At 41.6% G+C, this 19,594-nt stretch overlaps 1 protein-coding gene across 7 annotated transcripts in view; it reads left to right on the top strand.

Annotated features, from left to right (window-relative positions):
• The window catches only part of tcf4 (transcription factor 4), a 606,468-nt gene that overhangs the window by 292,940 nt on the left and 293,934 nt on the right, over window positions 1-19,594 (top strand). For all 7 annotated transcript variants that reach the window (XM_060851162.1, XM_060851233.1, XM_060851285.1 and 4 more), the window contains one exon: window positions 2,623-2,681. In XM_060851162.1, the coding sequence (XP_060707145.1) occupies window positions 2,623-2,681 (59 nt within the window). The remainder of the gene's footprint in view (window positions 1-2,622; window positions 2,682-19,594) is intronic.

Below are 19,594 nucleotides of genomic sequence, written 5' to 3'. Positions count from 1 at the left end.
GAATATTTGGAATTCTGTCTCCCAGTGGGCTGTGAAAGTTCAGTCATTCAGTGTATTTAAAGTTATGATTGACACCAGTTTCTAAATATCAATGGTATAAAGGGATGTGATTATGGTACAGGGAAAAGGTATTAACATGGATGATCAGCTCTGATCAAATTCAATGTCAAAGTGGGTTTGAGATCCTGATTGATCTACTTTGTGTTCCAGTCTCTCTGAAATGTCTTCTCTAATTATGGCCTTCTGAACATTTCCAATTTTAATCAGTTTTACTGACCAGTACTGGCTAAACTTTCAACTTTTGCCCAAAACGTCTATTCTCCTGCTCCTCGGATGCTGCCTGACCTGCTGTGCTTTTCCAACAACACACACTCAATTCTGAGCTCCAGCTTCTGTAGTCACCTATACTTTCAACAGCCTGGGTCCTAAACTTTGGAGTTCTTTCCTTGAATCTCGCTGTCTCTCCCTCTCTTTCTTCCATCGAGAATCTCTTTAAAAACTACCACATTCACCAACCTTTGGTCATCTGCCCTAATATCTCCTTATGAGCCTCAGGATCTTTTTTTCTTTTGTCACTGTCCTGTGGGAAGCCTTAAGATTTAAAAAAAATGTTTGCAGTGCCATATAACGTGGTTGGTAAGCATCTTTTCCTGCAAATGTTATGTTTCTTATCTCTTTAATTTTGCTGTGTCAGTGAATAATTTTCAAATTTATTGAAGCGACAATTAGGTTTATACATTGCATATTTATTGTATTGCACTCTTCCATAAGATAAGCCTGGTAGGAGAACAAATTAGCAAAGTATACAAGTCACTGCAGAAGCATGGAAATTATACTTCTACGGGGATATGGATCTTTTTCAATGCATATATGATGGAGTAACCCTCTCACCAGTGACTAGTTGATAGTTGTGCCTTTTGCTTTTCACTCATTTATGTTTTGTTCCATTCTGCAGATCTTACTCTTAACTTTTTCCAAGCTGACTGCAGGCAGGAACATCAGTATGCGAAGGCCGTTCTAACTAGTTGAGAGGAAGTCTTCTCACAAATTTCATCTGCTTCCTCTTCCATTAAGTGAAAAGTAGATCTTTGAGTCTCGCTGAAAAGAGGGACATTTTGTCGAGCCTTTTTGTCATGTACTCATTTGGACGATTTTCAAAAATATCAGTTCAACACCAACCAAATTTATACTACATGAAAGGAGAGTACTGATTGGTTGGTATGTAGACTCTGGCAGAGATTTTGCCATGGAGGGGCACCCATTAATTAACAGCCAGACTCTATCTAAATTTCACACCTGAGCTTTGATTGGTCTAGGGACTGCCCTGAGAAATGAACTAGTGAATGAATGACTGTCACCTATTTTATTGCATATATCTGATTTTTATCATTTTGATTCAGTATAACCATAGTACTGTTTTTCAGTTTATCTCTATCTCAATGTAGACATGACTGGAATTTTCTAGTTAACGCATCAAATCATTGCACTACTTGATTAAATTGGATTGCTTACAGTGTGGAAACAGGCCCTTCTGCCCAACAAGTCCACACCAACCCACTGAAGTGCAACCGACCCAGACCGTTACATTTACCCCTTCACCTAACACTATGGGCAATTTAGCACGGCCAATTCACCTAACTTGCACACTTTTGGAGGAAACCCACGCAGATAATGCGCAAACTCCACACAGAGAGTCTCCTGAGGCGGGAATTGAACCCAAGTCTCTGGCGCTGTGAGGCAGCAGTGCTAACTACTGTGCCGCCCCTACAGTGTACAGTGTGCGACCGAGCTATTCATAGCAGGTTTCCTATGACCTGTTTTCCAAAGTTGGTTTGAGCAGTAGTAGGATTCCACAACATGCCTCTTTCCCCCAGTGTCCTGGGAAGTTGTAATAAGGGTTCTTGATCCTGATTAATATCCTGTGGTTCCTGGAAAATGCATTTGCATGGATATTATAGGGAACATAGTTAAAGGACCTTTTAACTGTTGAGTACATTGCAGATTTGTACTAGAACAGTAGCTTTGTCCTGAGAAATCCACTGTTTGATAATCCTCATTGCTGACATCAGAGAAGCACTTTCTCTTTTATCGGATGTTACCCCAGTCGTTAGCCACAGTGGAAGTGCAATTTGTCTTTTAAATATTAAATTATCTTGTTTTCAAAAACACGATGTTGGTTGAAGGATTGAGCAAGTTAAGTATTTCACTTTTAAGAAACTTCCTGACACTCCCAAGTAAACATAACCTTTCCCTTTTAGTGCACCATGCACTATTCCATTAGTCCAAGGGTATCTGATATGTCCTGTGTATGGATAAGGTCCAGTGCCCTTTTGCTGTTTCTCAGAATACTGAGTATTGGGATTGGTAAGATGCATTGTATCAGAACTATCAACATCAGAGCAATGCTAGGGCAGAAATTTATCAACAAAAGGAGGTTATGTAGCAGGTTGCACAGGGGTGTTGTTTGTTTTAAGAGAGACACTTTAAATTAAATTACCTTTTTATAAATAGACTTCACCTAATAGAGGTGATGGTCATGCTGAAAATAAGTTGCAATGCTGGTTCTGACAATTGCATCTGTTATCCTGCAGATAATCTGATACAAATGTCTTTGTTTTTCAGGCAAAGCAGAGAGAGCATCATTCCCATTTGGGAGGGACTCAAACATGCAGGGCTGTCAGGTCAGTAAGTGGTTCCATTTCCTGAATGATTGAAGTATTTACATTATTGACTTAATATATTTGTGCTTATCACTTGCATTTAAAGCAAAAGAGGAATTTGTAAACTTGTAAATTTGATAAGACTGCTTGTAAAATGGACCATGCATCATCACTAATATTAGACTTTTTAAAAATTTGGGAAAAATTTTCCCATTGCTGAAAATAAATCGTGCTTAAGGCATTGTTAGACTACAAGTGTGCTGGTTTGAGTGTGAAGTGGGATTTTAAACTCTGTTGAGAAAGCAGCTCAATGAGAATCTGGGCCTCCCTGAGAGAAGCAGTTTATTTTAGCAATGTGGTTGCTAGTGGGCTTCCATTGAAAACAAATGTTATCCAAGAGCAGAAGCAAGTTGACCATCTAGAGGTGATCTGCCAGACCTGAGGTAAGTGGGTAAAGAACCTGAAGATTAGAGCTTTGCTAAATGGAATAGGAGTGGCATTCTAAACAAGAAAGTTACGAACTTTCCTTGTGTGACCTTCCAACCAAGTTTGTTATTTTTGGCTTCTAATGTGCTCTAGAATTAAGAATGCCACATCTGAGGAAAGAGTGGAACTCTGAAAGCTTCAATTTTGAATAAACCTGTTGGACTATAACCTGGTGTTGTTTGATTTTTGACCCAGTCCAACTCTGGTATCTCCAACATCATGGAATTAAAACGTACACCTGGAGGTTTGATGTTGTAGGCCACTCACCCACTCGAGCCTTCTCCTGCCATGATCATACATGAGACCTATTGTCTAAAATATTTAAGGTCTTCTGTATCAAGGTTTCCTTGAAAAATTAAGAGCAGACAATGGGTCAAAGATAGGGGCTCAGGTGGATGAGAAAATATTAAAGAAAACTGCAAGGATCCATTGATCGGTGGAAGGATTGCTTTAGAAGAAGTGAGCGCAGAGGAATAGTGTTGGGAGAAGTGTTCAGTGTCATAACAAGACTGAAATTCATTGAGGTTAAGGGGGTAAGAGGATATAACAGAGTTCTTTAATGGATGCAAATCATTCAGCATCTGAGAGGGAAAAAAAGACCGGGTATATTGAATATGTAGCGAGAGTTGAATGGAATGGGAGCAATAATCCAAAGGGCATTGTTTATTGTATATTGTTGGAGCTTGTTTTCCTTACCACCTGTAAGGAAGAGAGCATTTTTTTTTCTGAAGATATTCATTGAGATGAATAATGAAATGAAACTGAGGACAGGAGATCTTTGAGATGAGGTGAGTTGTTGCTGGTCAGGTCAGCAGACGGCACTGGGCATGAATGTCAGAATACAGTAAAGGATAGCAATCCAAGAATGTTATATGTCATGGTGGATTCAAAATGCAAAGGATGGAACTCTAGCTGGAGTCCATTTCGGGTAAGTTGGTGACTGAGGAATGAGATGTGATTGGGATTGGCAAACACCCCATTAATGAGCAGGAGGGAATTGGAAAACAATTAAGTTTTTGTGATAACAACATCTGGGTTAAACCTGAGAGATTATAGTGTTGTCAGACCTACTGAATTTTTCCAGCACTTAAGTCTGTGCACGGTAGAGTCTTCTGGAAGTGGAGGTCAATGCTGAGATGTGTGTCAGTTTACTGAATGCTGTGCGCGGAGTACTGGAATGGCTACATGTAGGCAGCTCTACAGCTTAGCAGGGACAAGGCTTCAGACATAGAAAACCTAGCAGTTGCTAATTCAAAAGCTAGAAATTTAAACTTGCAATAAATGATTTTAAATATACCTACAATATGTATGTAAATGTCACAGTTACATTATAACACAGGATTTCCATTCACCAGTGCCAGTGAACAAAATAGAAATCAGGCAATTGTTCCCTCCATCAACACATTAAAGGACAACAATAAACTTACGGAAGCTTACAGCTGGCCCATTTTGCAGCAAGAATGAAGAAAAAGCAATGTGAGAGTACCTATTGGAAGTCTGTATCATGAACTGCCTAAATTCCATTTTGAGTACTTAGCTCATTTGACTTTGGGGTGTCATGAAGTTGACTCTTCACTGTCTGTCATAGTGAAAGAGGTGATAGTTGAGACACCAGATGAGCTAAAACTATGATAGACTGTACTTAGAAGAAGTCCTTTGGCCTCACTGTCTACTGCCAATAACAGCATTAAATCTATATTGGCCCCACGTATCAGCACTAGGTCCATAGTTTTGAATGCTGTGACATTTCAAGTGTTCGTTCAAGTACATTTTAAAGATGAGGTTACCCGCCTCAACAACCCTTCCAGGCAGTGCACTCCAGACCCCCACCACTCTCTGGGTGAAACTCCTTTTCTGCAAGTCCCCTCTAAACCTCCTGCTTTTCACTCTAAAAGTGTGCCTTCTTGTTATTGACCCTTAAACGAAGGGAGGCAGATGCTTTCTATCTACCTTGTCCTTGTCCATACCCCTCATAACCTTATCCACTTATATCAGGTCATCCCTCCGTCTCCTCCATGATTTTCGCTTCCCCGGTCCCCAACGCCTTATCTTCACGATGGACATCCAGTCCCTGTACACCTCCATCCCCCATCACGAAGGACTCAAAGCCCTCCGTTTCTTCCTTTCCCGCCGCACCAACCAGTACCCTTCCACTGACACCCTCCTTCGACTGACTGAACTGGTCCTCACTCTGAATAACTTCTCTTTCCAATCCTCCCACTTCCTCCAAACTAAAGGAGTTGCCATGGGCACCCGCATGGGCCCCAGCTATGCCTGTCTCTTTGTAGGATATGTGGAACAGTCCATCTTCCGCAACTACACTGGCACCACCACCCACCTTTTCCTCCGCTACATCAATGACTGTATCGGCGCGGCCTCGTGCTCCCACGAGGAGGTTGAACAGTTCATCAACTTTACCAACACCTTCCATCCCAACCTCAAATTCACCTGGACTGTCTCAGACTCCTCCCTCCCCTTCCTAGACCTTTCCATTTCTACCTCGGGTGACCGACTCAACACAGACATCTACTATAAACCGACTGACTCCCACAGCTACCTGGACTACACCTCCTCCCACCCTGCCCCCTGTAAAAACTCCATCCTATATTCCCAATTCCTTTGTCTCCGCCGCATCTGCTCCCGGGAGGACCAGTTCCAGTACCGTACAGCCCAGATGGCCTCCTTCTTCAAGGACCGCAGATTCCCCCCAGACGTGATCAACGATGCCCTCCACCGCATCTCCTCCCCTTCCCGCTCCTCCGCCCTTGAGCCCCGCCCTTCCAACTGCCACCAAGACAGAACCCCCTGGTTCTCACCTACCACCCCACCAACCTCCGTATACAGCGTATCATCCGCCGTCATTTCCGCCAACTCCAAACGGACCCCACCACCAGGGATATATTTCCCTCCCCTCCCCTATCAGCGTTCCGCAAAGACCACTCCCTTCGTGACTCCCTCGTCAGGTCCACACCCCCCACCAACCCAACCTCCACTCCCGGCACCTTCCCCTGCAACCGCAGGAAATGCAAAACTTGCGCCCACACCTCCTCCCTTACTTCCTTCCAAGGCCCCAAGGGATCCTTCCATATCCGCCACAAATTCACCTGCACCTCCACACACATCGTCTATTGCATCCGCTGCACCCGATGTGGCCTCCTCTATATTGGGGAGACAGGCCGCCTACTTGCAGAACGCTTCAGGGAACACCTCTGGGATGCCCGAACCAACCAACCCAACCACCCCGTGGCTCAACACTTTAACTCTCCCTCCCACTCCACCGAAGACATGCAGGTCCTTGGACTCCTCCATCGCCAGAACATAACAACACGACGGTTGGAGGAAGAGTGCCTCATCTTCCGCCTGGGAACCCTCCAGCCACAAGGGATGAACTCTGATTTCTCCAGTTTTCTCATTTCCCCTCCCCCCACCTTGTCTCAGTCGATTCCCTTGATCTCAGCACCGCCCTTCTAACCTGCAATCCTCTTCCTGACCTCTCCGTCCCCACCCCACTCCGGCCTATCACCCTCACCTTGACCTCCTTCCACCTATCACATCTCCATCGCCCCTCGCCCAAGTCCCTCCTCCCTACCTTTTATCTTAGCCTGCCTGGCACCCTCTCCTCATTCCTGATGAAGGGCTCTGGCCCGAAACGTCGAATTTCCTGTTCCTTGGATGCTGCCTAACCTGCTGTGCTTTAACAAGCAACACATTTTCAGCTCATCCCTCCGTCTTTTCTACTGCAAAGAAAACAACCGAAGCTTGTCCAGTTTTTCCTAACTCAGATGCTTGAACCCAGGCACCAACCTGGTGAGCCACCTCCATTGCAATTATAATCCTTCCTTTAGTGCGATGAACAGAACTCCCAGCCTGTATAACTCCAATATAACCTCCCTGCTCTTATAACTATACCTTAACTGATGAAGGCAAATTGTCTTGTATGACATTTGAACTTCTTTTGATTAGTTCATGGCTATGGGCATCGTTGGCATTTATTGTTCATCCCTAATTGGCCAGTGGGCAGTTGAGAGCCTATCTCATTGCTGTGGGTCTGGAATCACATGTACTCAAGACCAGGTAAGGATGGCAGCTTCTTTCCCTAAATGACATCTGTGAACCAAAATGGTTTTTCCCAATATTCAACCACGTTTTTCTGATCATCATTAGACTCTTAATTCCAGATTTTTTTTTGGTGTTCAGACTTTACTATTTTCCATGGCAGGGTTTGAACCCAGGTCCCCAGACCATTCCTAGGTCCCTGGAATTTTTTTTTTGTTTAATCTATTTTTCTAATCAATCTGTTCAGAGATGATATTGCATACCTTTGGAGCAAGTTAGACTTGAATCCAGGCCTCCCAGATCAGGGATAGTTACACTCTGACTGAACCACAAGAGGGCCCTCCCAAATTTTACCATCTGCCATGACAGGATTCAAACCCAGGTCCCTTGGGTCTCTGGATTAATAGTCTAGCAATAATACCACTAGGCAAACAGCACAAAGGTGGAACAAGTGGAGAGTGTCAAGCTCCTGGGAGTGGTCAGTTACAACAAGCTTTGTTGAACTCTTCATGTGGACACACTGGTTACAAAGGCCCAACAATGTCTCCTGTTCCTCAGGCAGCTGAGGAAATCTGGCATGATGGCGAATACCCTCGCCAACTTTTATAGGTGCACCATCGAGAGCATTCTGTCTGGATGTACCACTACCTGGTATGGCGCTTTCAAAGGAAGAAACCAGAGCATCTGAAAAGAACACAAATTGGGGAAAGGACACAGGAGTGGGATTAGCTGAGAAGTTCTTCCAAAGAACTAGCAAAGATACAGCAGTCTGAATGGCCTCCTGCAGTTATTTATCTGATTAAAACCCTAGTGAGCACATTTCAGTTTGTCTTACATTGTTTATTTTGGTGTGTTTTCATGTAGAAATCCAGTTTTGAAGATTCACTGTTGAAACCTTAGTTCCACCGCACAGTCTTGGTCAGAATGCTGTTAACTCACAAAAGTTACAACTTAAATTAAAATGTGATCTTTTCAGACCTTATCTGTGCTTTACCCATGCTTTTCTTGACACTACTTGATTTATATTGGAAAGTTGGCATTTTCAGGGTCTGCTGACTTTAATTTCTGGATCTGGATCTTTGCTGATCTCATTGATTTTGCCCAACATTACCTCTTTTGTTTGGAACGTAGTTAAAGCATGTGCTGGAAGAGTAGTTAAACATTAATCTTCAGAGGAAAATGTATTTCAATACACTGTTTAAATTCTCAGTGATGCATGTAAAGTCATCACTGGAACAAATTTTCTGTATATACCTGCCAATATTTCATAGGAAGAGGAGTAGGCCATTCAGCCCTTCAGGTCTGTTCCATTTTTCTATGACATCGTAGATGATGTATGACCTTATTCCTAAGCTTTGGCCCATATCCCTTAATACCTTCTCTTCAACAAAACTTTATCTACATCAGATTTAAAATCAGCAAGTGATCTCACATCAACTGCCATTTGTGAAGACAGTTCTAAACTTCTACCATCCTTCGTGTGTAGAAGTGCTTCCTAACATCTCTTCTGATCAGTCTGGCCCTAATTTTTAGACATTGTCCCCAAAGTTCTAGAATCGTTAATCAGTGCATATAGTTTATCTGTGTCCATCTTGTCTTTTCCTGTTAATATCTTGAAGACTTCAATCATGTCGACCCTTAACTGTGTAAATTCTATAGAAAACAGACCTAATTTGCATAATCTCTCCTCAAAACTTAAACTTTGAAGTCCAGTTGCCATTTTTGTAAACTGATGTGGTACTTCTCCAAGGCCAATATATCTTTCCTAAGGTGTAGTGCTCAGATCTGCTCTCAGTACTCCACGAGGCATCTATTTTAACTCTGTGCATGTGAGTGGCTTTTGAATGAATTAAGATTGGGTGCTTTCTCAACAAGATAAAACAGTGAGGTACTCATATGTGAGTAACAACATCAAGTCAGTTACAATTGTGATTCTGACATCTAAACTGAGGAAACAAAAACCAAATGTTTATATCTGTAAATTTCAAAGACTTTGCATCATGGTGTTATATTTAATCAAATGAAGATACATACAAATAAACACATTCAGAACAGAAGCCATTCAGATCTCTGCCCTGTCTGGATTTAGTAAGTTCTTGGCTAATCTAATTGTGGCCTCAATTCTACGTTCTTGCTTATCTATTCCCCCATGAGCATTGATTCGCTGTTAGTTAAGAGTGGTCAAAATGTGAAATGGTGTGTAGACTATTGAAGGTTAGATGCTCTGAGTCATAGAACCTGCAGTAGGAAAGGACCAAGGTGTAGTGTACAGTTGTAAAATTTGCAGTGGACACAATGCTTTTAAATAGTTTAACAGAATCTGGTCCCATTGTCTTGCCCTTTATCACCCCCAATTAATTTCAAATCATGTTGCAGTCTCTGGCTCTGTAGACACCTGTTATTAACGTTTCACAACTTCAGAGTTTACATTTATATCAGAAAATTTCATTAGAAAAGGTTTCTTCCAACTTTTACCTCACTAATTTTGTCATCACTGTCTACCTGTGAACTCTTGCTCTTGATTTGCCAACCAGCAAAAGCAGGGAGAAAGTGAGGACTGCAGATGCTGAAGAACAGAGTCAAAAAGTGTGGCGCTGGAAACGCACATTAAGGTCAGGCAGCATCCGAAGAGCAGGATAATTGATGTTTTGAGCATAAGCTCTTCAACAGGAATTTCTGATGAAGAGCTTATGCTCGAAGTTGACTCTCCTGCTGCTCAGATACTGCTTCACTGGTTGTGCTTTTCCAGCACCATGCTTTTGAACGAGCAAAAGCAGCCTTCCTTGTTTTCCCCTGAATGCGTCTGTAAAATTTCCTTGAACTTCCTCTGTTCAAGTGAGAAAGATTCTAAATTGTTAAGCATCTGGTAACATACAAGTAGGTTTTTGCTGTATAATTTCCAATTTCTTTAATTAATTGCTCGGAAAATTGAGGCTACTGAAAAGTAAAACAGACAGATGCTTTGATTTTGTCCATTCCTGACCAGGTTAGAAATATAAGTTAGGAGGATAACTATATATTTACCTGAGATCATCTTCCTTCCCGACCAATTTAGAATTCATAGCATGAACTTTTTTTCTTGTTTTCCTTCCCAATGAGTATTGTGCATTCACATTATCCATGCATTGATCAGGAAAGCAACAGCTGGATGATTTGATAGGATTTCTTTAGTTTATTGCTGAATGGATATTGCAGCATTCATATAATAATGGGAATGGATTTATTGGAATTTGTGGCTCTGACTTGGTGCAAAACAATAAGTTAAGGCAACAGAGGTGGCTTGAATTTGAGGCGTCAACAAATGGAAAAAAGTTTGAGAAGCAATGGTGAAGAGAGAGGAACTGACACTGATAAAAAGAAGAAATCAGATGCATAAAAAAGACCATTCAAAACAGTACGGGCTTAGAGAAGAAGTTAATCTTTTCTTAATGGTCAAGGTATAATCTCTTGGATAAAAAGTTTAGGTAAATAAGGAAAATGAGCAGGCCAGGCAGTATTCGAGGATGCTGCCTGGCCTGCTGTGTTTTTCCAGCACCACATTTTTCAACTCTGGTACTCCAGCATCTGCAGTCCACATTTTCTCCTAAATAAGGAAAATGCTTTGTTTTGGGTTTATAAGGGATAAGTAGTTACGATTTTGTCTGAGTGAACATAAAATGGAAGCAAAAAATTCATTTTAAATTACCTAAAGATAGAATGTGAGTTATTGGTTCAGCAAGCATTTTAAATCACTTTTTGAGATGAATTTTAGTGGCGCTAAAGTTGAGAGTAATACTTCCACACAGTTATAACTGAAGTAGTGAGGACGCATTGAACCTATAGAAATAACAGTGAATATTAGGAATCTTATAAAATGCTTGAATCCTTTAAGCACCAGTCAAACATGACAACTCTAAAGTAACAAGGATTGCAATGAAAATTCGGATGGAGGTTGGCAAATTAATCAGACAGTGAAGATCATACCAAAATATAATAATGAAAAAATTGAAGTACTCTCATATGTGAAAAATTGGGAAATAGAATCAAAGGGCATGGTTAGAAATGCTTCTGTTAATGTTTTCTTTTCAGGTTTGTCTTTTTTTTAAACAGCCAATTTTTCATTGTGTTCTTAGTCATCTCCCAGTGAGATTTCTACTGTTTCATTATTGGTACTTTCACTAAGACTTTTTTGTTGTTGAAATAATAGGTCCCGAGTCTTCTGTCTATTAAAGCGGCCTTTCCTAACATTTTGTTGTGACATTTTTATATAGTTTTGTGCACTCCACAGCTGGATTAACAACATGTTTGCCCTTTATACTAGTTAAGTGGCTCATTAGCTGCTTGAGAAGTGTGAAAGGGCCATTATTTTAGGTGAGCTGTGATTGGCCAGTTTCCTTTCTGTTGTTCCTGTTTTAACAGATTTGTGATGCGCAAAAGAAGCTGTATCAAAACTCTCCCAGTCATTTTGGTTCAAATCTGTTTTAAACAAGAGGAGAATTGAATGTGCCTTTTTTTAAGGAAGCCGGCCATTTTTGCCCTTGAGAGAGTAAGGGAGCAGAAGGAACTAAATGATTAAAATAGTTAAAAATGACGCAGGGGAGATGCTTATCTGTTATCAGGAGAGAGAAATGATGCCGTGAGACAAATATAGTAAAGACAATTCATATCATTTTGCTACTTCTGAGCCAGAAAGCCTTGATTCAAAGTCCCATCTACTCTGGAGGTGTGTCACAACATTGTCTGACCAGGTTCATTTATAAAATATTTAAAAGACAAACTGCAATTTTCAGTTTACTTCACGATCAGGATAACACCTTAGACTGACTACCAGTTAGCACAGTGATAGTGTATTTCAGGTTAACAACAACAAGAACTTATCTTTATGTAGTACTTTTTAATGTGAAGTCCCAAGGTGCTTCACTATTTTTTTGGTGCAATGTAAAGCAAAATATTACATTTAAATCACCTGAGGAGCCAGGAAACCAGATAATTAATGAAGTAGATTCGATAGAGTGGATTGAAGGAGGAACGTGATGAACAGGGGCTTAGATGTTAATCTGGGGAAGGGGACAGAGTTTGGGGCTAAGGAAGCTGAAGGTGTAGCATTAGTGGTGGATCAGCTAAAATAATTAGGTACTTATGGACTTTTTAGAGAAGCATCAAGCTGGAGAAGATTACGGAGATGGGAAGGAATTTGTAAACAAGATGAGCATTTTAAAATCGAAGCATTTTTGGCCAGGAGTCAATGTACACTAGTGAGAACAAGAGTGATTGGTTTCTTGGTGTGAGTTAAGGCATGCACAGTAGAATTGTGGATACATTTCATAAGAGAAATTGACAATTTGAGTGCTGCATATCAGAGATGGCGGTCCAACAGAAGCACACCATGTCCAGTGAGGTAAATGGATCTTTCTCTAGTCTGAATCTGAAATTTCCACTCAAATGTATGAAGTTTGTGGAGCATAGAGACATTTACAAATAGACCCAGCCAAACCCAGAAAACTAGTAAGAATTGAGGAAGATATTTTGGCATGTTATTTTGTCAAAGGGTGGGAATAGTTGATTTTAAAAGTGGGTTGGTAAGACAGAGCATAACATGATGTTTCTCCTGTGGCATAAATTTAATGGAAGGAAATCATGCTGAAAATGAAAACCCTGTACTAAAATTAATTTAAGGGTTTGATATAGTGAGTGATTTGATCATTACTTTAAAAAGATGTGCCATACTGAAGTATATTCTATTCTTTGATTCATCTTTTGTTTCCGTGATGCTCAGGTGCTTGCTGTAGTGATTGTAATGAGGTCAGCGAGATGGATCTCATAGAATGGAGTTACCTGATTGGACCAGATTAACAGTCTCAATCAGGATGTCCTGGCTGACAAATACAAACAGGAGTGTCTTGCCCCTCCAACTCTCTTTTGATTTAATCCTTTCCCTCCCCTTCACTGTTTGATCACGCAGCATTGCCCCCTCTCAAGAAGGGCACGGCTTGTCACTGGTCACTCGGTGTTTCCTTTCTTCCTGGTGGTGGAATGCAAATAAAGATTTACACACTTGTTGTGGTTCACTGTGTTTGACACCTGTATTCACACGCCATGGGTGCTGGGGAAAAATCAGCATTACTGCTGTTAGGCGGTCATGGAGAGGAAAGGAAAAAAAAACAAAGTGTCAGTCAGAACAAAACCCAGCAGTGCCAGAGGTTCTGTTCACTGTGAGAGCTGGCTCTGAAGGAGCTAGATCAGTGTCATGGACATTGCACATGTAAATAAAGGATGACTTGGTGATTGGGTACCAGTCTCCATCGAGTCATTCCAGTGCTGCCATGAGAAAAGCAAGCTCCTGAAGAAATTCACGAGCAACGGTCATCTTTGGGTAGGCATTTCTGGCATCATATTGTTATTTGGGAGGCTTGACACGTTTGATCCTGCTGGCGAAGACTGGGCCCAATATGCGGACTGAATGCATTATTTTCTTCCAGGCAAAAGGCATTTGGATGGATGAAAAGCCACGAGTAATTCACCTGATAACTTTAGGACCCGCAGCTTTTTCAATTATTAGGAGCCTAACTTTCCCTGAGGCACCAGCTTCTAAAACCTTTCAAGCTTTAGTTAAGGAATATTCCAACCCCAAACTACCTATAGTTCTGAGATGCTATCAGTTTTACTTGACAATTCGAGAATTGGGAATCCATATTGGGATTTTTGACGTGGTTAAGACGATTGGCATGTGACCTTGGTTTAACCCTTAATGAGATGCTGAGAGACCCTTTGGTATGTGAGATTAATGCAGTAACCATGCAAAAGCTGAAACCCAACTGGACTTCAAACAGGCACTATAACTGGCTTTGTCTTTTGAAAATGCAGCAAATAGAGCATCTGAGTCAGTGAGTAATGCCGATGGAAGTGAACACCATTTAAGTGAAGGCAATTGCATAGCCCCACTCGGGACACATCCTGAATAGGTCAGCTCACAGCACAACCCCAAAACAAAGCCTAGCCTCAGCCGAAAGGTTAAAACCATCTTCAAGATCTGAGTCAGCTAGCCATTATGTTGCTGCCTAGACAACAAAAGAGTCTTACTAGACCTAAGTGGAGTTAGAGAACTCATAGGCTGTTAATTCAGAAGAGTACACACCCTGGAAAGTCCACCTACATCTGGTTTGGAACAGTTAAATTGCTTAGTAACATTCAAATCAGAATCAATCAAAAAAAACGTCTGGTCAAATGGTCATCTGGTTCTAAAGGAGGTCAATACTGGCAGAGCTGTTTTAGTGATCACAGAACCAGTCTTTCATAACATTTGTTCTGGACTTCAATCCTTAACATTTTACAAGACCTCAGCTAGACTGAGAACTTATACCGGGGACCCTTGTAGATTAACTGTACAACTTCAGTTCCGGTGTCTTGTGAGAAGCAGCTGGTTCAGTTACTATTGATTGTAGTGAAAGGCTCGGGCCCAAGCTTGATGGGGTGAAATTGGTTGAGAAAGATTCATTTGGATTGGCTCAGCATTTTTTATTAAAACATGACTGCCTGAGTAAAGTCCTAATTAAATACCCAGATGTTTTTCAGGAAGGTCTAGAGACTATTAAAGGAGCCAAGGCCACTTTGCATGTTAACCAGGAAGCAATTCTACGATTCTGCAAGGCCTGCCCAGTACCATTTGCCTTACGGGCAGAAATCAGAAGGCTGGAAAGCAAAAGAATCAATAAACCAATCCGGTTTGTGGAATGGGCAGCACTGGTCTTACTGATTTGTGAAGTGTGATGGGTCAGTTCGCCTTTGTGGGGATTTTAAGCAAATAGTAAACTACTTCTCACAGCTGGATAAATACCCATTTCCTCTCACAGAGGACTGATATGCAAAGCCTACAGGGGGCCTGCCTCTAAAGAAGCTAGACATGAACCATGCATACTTGCAATTGCAGTTAGATGAAGGTTCCCAGAAGTATATTATAATTAATAACGATTTGTGCCCATATACGAGACTGTATTTGGGTCATTGTCAGCCTGTGCAATGTTTCACTGGACAATGAAAAACCTTTTGTGAGGTCTACCCCAAGTCACCATTTATCTGATGACCTTCTAATAACAGGGAAGACCAATAAGGGGCACTTGGAGAACTTGGACATAGACCTTAGACATTTCTTGCAGGTGTGCAAATGCCTTAAAAGGGAAAAAATATGTGTTCCAGGCACCCCAAGGGACCTGTTGGGCTACAGAGTTGACAATACCAAGTTACACCCTTTGGAAGATAAAGTCAGGGTAATCAAAGGCGCCCGGCTTCCACTTCTGTAACTGAGCTTAGGTCTTTCCTTGGACTATTGTGGGAAGTTCATACATAACCCTACCTCCATCCTAGCACCACTGCATCTATTTTTTTTTAAATTCAGCCTTGGGAATAGTCATGTAGTAATATAGTCAAGCCACAGCTGTCATCCTCTGAGGTACACTCTATAATCCATGAAGTGAGTCAGGAATGTGAAGGCCAGACATAAAACTCCATTAAATAAGAGAGACAGTTTACTTCAGCAGATGACATTTGGTGTAGGAACCACTGGAATAGGTAAGAGGAGTGGAGAATAGGCATGGTTGATGCGAGGTCAGGTCCAGTGATGCATAAAGTTCAGGTAAGTGTGATGGTCCTGAACAAATTTGTAAACCATATGAAAGTTGAAAACTCGCAAATGGTGCGGGAGCAAAACATGTCAGGTCCTTTTCAACTGTTCTGGACCCAGTGGCTTATCTCTCTCTCTCAATTATTGAAGATCACCTCAGAATCTGAGATGGGCACAAAATGCTTTGGGCACAAGGAGTGAGCCACCGTGCATTACACGTCATCTGTATCGGAGGGAAGAGTTTTTTTTTTAGACTTACAGTGTGGAAACAGGCCCTTCGGCCCAACAAGTCCACACCGACCCGCCGAAGCGCAACCCACCCATACCCCTACATTTATCCCTTACCTAACACTACGGGCAATTTAGCTTGGCCAATTCACCTGACCCGCACATCTTTGGACTGTGGGAGGAAACCGGAGCACCCAGAGGAAACCCACGCAGACACGGGGAGAACGTGCAAACTCCACACAGTCAGTCGCCTGAGTCGGGAATTGAACCCGGGTCTACAGGCGCTGTGAGGCAGCAGTGCTAACCACTGTGCCACCGTGCCGCCCACAAACCTGACCTCAGGAACCTGACCTCAGGAGAAGCTACAAAGAAAAAGAGCTGGTCTATGCCCTTGGACTCAGAATGGGAGGGATGATGTGATTGTCGCGAGGTCAGCCAGATATATCTCATGAGTTCCCTGATTGGGGCTGTTAATCTGGCCCAATCAGGGAGTCCTGGCTGACAGATATATACATCCTGTTCACTCTGTGAGCTGGCCCGGAGGAAGCTGGATCAGTGACAAGGATTTTCCCGTGTTAATAAAGTGTGACTTGGTTACTGGATGCCAGCCTCTGTGGAGGTTATTTTACTTGCATTGATCATATATTTTGATCGTGGTGCTGTGATGAGTAGCATCTTTTGTATGTTGACATGATTTTAAGAACTACTTACAGGCTTGTGATTGATGAAGAAAGCAGAAATATCCAAAACATTTTGCTGACTTGAGGTAATTTATGTATTTAAATACAGTTAAGGGAACACTTAATAATTGTGTTAAGTAAACACAAGTTGAAAGTCATTTTTTTTTGTACTTTCCACCTATTAACAGTAGTCTATTTACTGAGAATATATTTCACAAAAATAATTTTTAAGATTCTTCCAAAATCACCTGGATTTCATATTTTGTTGCCTTTAAAGGCTATTTTATATGATCATCACACTGTTTTATTTTAATTTTTGACTTTTTGTTTCCTCCCCTTCACACTTGGAGGAGCGGACTCTTGGATTATAGTAGGTAATCATGTGTAGGCTGTTCTTCCAGGAGTCTGCTATACTGCTTGCTATTTGAGCATTGCAAGATCAGGACCTGATGGGATAATGCAGTTTGGCCATCTGGACAGTGTCTAGTCATTGAAGCCAATTTCACAGGAACTTTTCCTGTATGTTTGAGCTGGCATCAGGAAGATTTTTTGATGGTCCTGTCATGGAATCCAGAGCATGTAGAAGAGGTATTGTCAATGGAATTTCTCTAACGCTTTGCTGGTGCATATTCCACATAATCGCTGAAGTACAGGAGGATGGTGGCAACGATTGCTCTGTACACTTGCATTGACTTGTGATGTTCTTGTCACATAGTTGCTGCTGTAATTGTATAGAAGGCTTAGCTGTTGCATCTGATCTGGTGTTAAATCTTCTTGTCAGTGGTGGCTGTTTCCGAGAAGAGTTTGCCAAGAAATGGGAAATGCTCAGTATTCCTAGAACTTTCCTCAAACAAAAATGAGAGGTTGAATATTTCACTGAACAGGTCTGCACTTAGAGTTTTGTTTGGGCAAATTCAAGGAAAGATCGAGTTTCTCGTATGCAAAATTGAAGAAATCAAGAGTGACTTCCAATCTAATGGAGTGGGTAGTGTCACTGGAGTTAGGTGTAGTTATCTGTAAACTATGTAGACCATGTATGTCTCTGGTGGTCAGTTACATTTTGTCATGGAGGCAACTGAGAATGAAATGTCTGTGTTATTGAGTACTGAATCCAGAGGATACATGATAATTTGAATAGCCACTATTGGGTTAATAGTATACTTTCCCTTGATATTCAAAAGGATTATCATTGCTGAATTCCTCAACCACAACAGTTTGAGAGTTACCTTTGACCAGGAACCCAAGAAGCAATTGAAGCCTACGTTTTCTGCACCAATGAACTTCTGATCCTGAAAACCTTTTTGTTTTAATCCACTTGTGGGATGACCACCATGTACAAGCCACAAATCAGGAGCATGATGGAATAGTCTCAACCTAGATAGAAGCAGCTCCAGCAGCATGAGAGAAACAGGACGGCCTCCGGACAACTCAACTTGCTTGATGTGCATGCCATCCACCACCTTTTTAAAAAAAACACTTCTGTACAATGACTACAGTATGTACCATCTACGAGATGGATCACAGCAGGTTGTCAGCACCATCCAAATTCATGATGTCTGCACCTTGGGGCCTTGGAAAGAAAACCCAGCAGGAGCTTGGGAGCCCAGCAAAGGATCACACATATCCTGACAGAGAGATATCCCCTTCCTTTGTTGTTACAGGGTCATAACTCTTGAACTCCCCTCTGTCCAAAAAGCACTGTCCATTCTAGCAATAAATAGTAGTCTTGCCAGTGATACACATGCATGGGGAAAAATGATGCAGATATTTCTTCTCTTTCGACACCCTATTATTCTGGACACCACATTTGAGGAAACGTATAATGATCTTTGAAAGGGTGCAGAGGATATTAAACAGAATGGTTTCAGTATGACAAGGTTAGGTTGCAGAAGTTGATGTTCTCCCTGGAACAGAGTAGGTAGAGGTGAGACTTGATAGATTGTGACACGTTTTTGAAAATTAGACAAGGAAATCTGCATCCATTGGCTCAGGGTATGAGAGCAATGGGGCACAATTTATATTTTGAGAAAGAGATGCAGAAGGAATATGAGAAACTCTTTCGCATGCAGTGAGTGTTAATGACCTGGAACTCAGTGGTTATGAGCATGATGGAAATTCATAAAATGTATGAGCAGATGTAGCCCATTCGATCCATTGAGCTTGCACTACTGTTCAATGAGATCATGGCTGATTTGACAATCCTCCGCTCTATTTTCCTGCTTTTTACCTTCTCAATCTTGAACATACCTCATGACCCAATCTCTGCAGCTCTTTGCAGTAAAGAATTCCATAGATTCTGAGAAGAAACTCTCCCCTCATCTCTGTCCTAACTTGGTGATCCCTTACTCCCTCATAATCCCAGAACCTTGATCAGGCGTGCCTTCCAGGAGAGGAGCCAATGGTATTTTCTGAGGAACCTTTTAATTGATACTGGAAAGACCAGCAATAACTAATTAATTATCTGAGTTTATTCCCTCTCATCTCATGAGGGAAGCAACCTTTCTACATCTCCCCTGTCATGCCCCCTAAAAATCTTGCATGTTATAATTGGATTGTTTCTCCTACTTCTAAACTCTAATGAGTGCAGGCACAACCTACTCAACCTGTTGTCCTAAGACAATCCCTCTCTATCCAGACAATTGATAACTTCAAAGGAAATCCGATGAATACTTCAAGGAAATAAATTTGTGGAGCTGTGGGGAAATGGAGCACATTGAATTGTTCCATCAAAAGCCAGGATCAGTTCAACGGATTGAATAATCTCCAACTAGGTTTTTACCTACCAATCCAAGAACCTTGCATCAGTTCCTGAAGAAAGTCATGCCAGTGTTGTGTCTTCCCCAGAACTAAAGTTGAGGGATGGCAGGATGGGTATCATGGGTATTATC

This window comes from Hemiscyllium ocellatum, chromosome 1, assembly GCF_020745735.1.
Source record: "Hemiscyllium ocellatum isolate sHemOce1 chromosome 1, sHemOce1.pat.X.cur, whole genome shotgun sequence".
Classification (NCBI taxonomy): domain Eukaryota; kingdom Metazoa; phylum Chordata; class Chondrichthyes; order Orectolobiformes; family Hemiscylliidae; genus Hemiscyllium; species Hemiscyllium ocellatum.
Note: the sequence above shows the minus strand (reverse complement) of the source record. Positions and strands in the feature narration are given on the sequence as shown.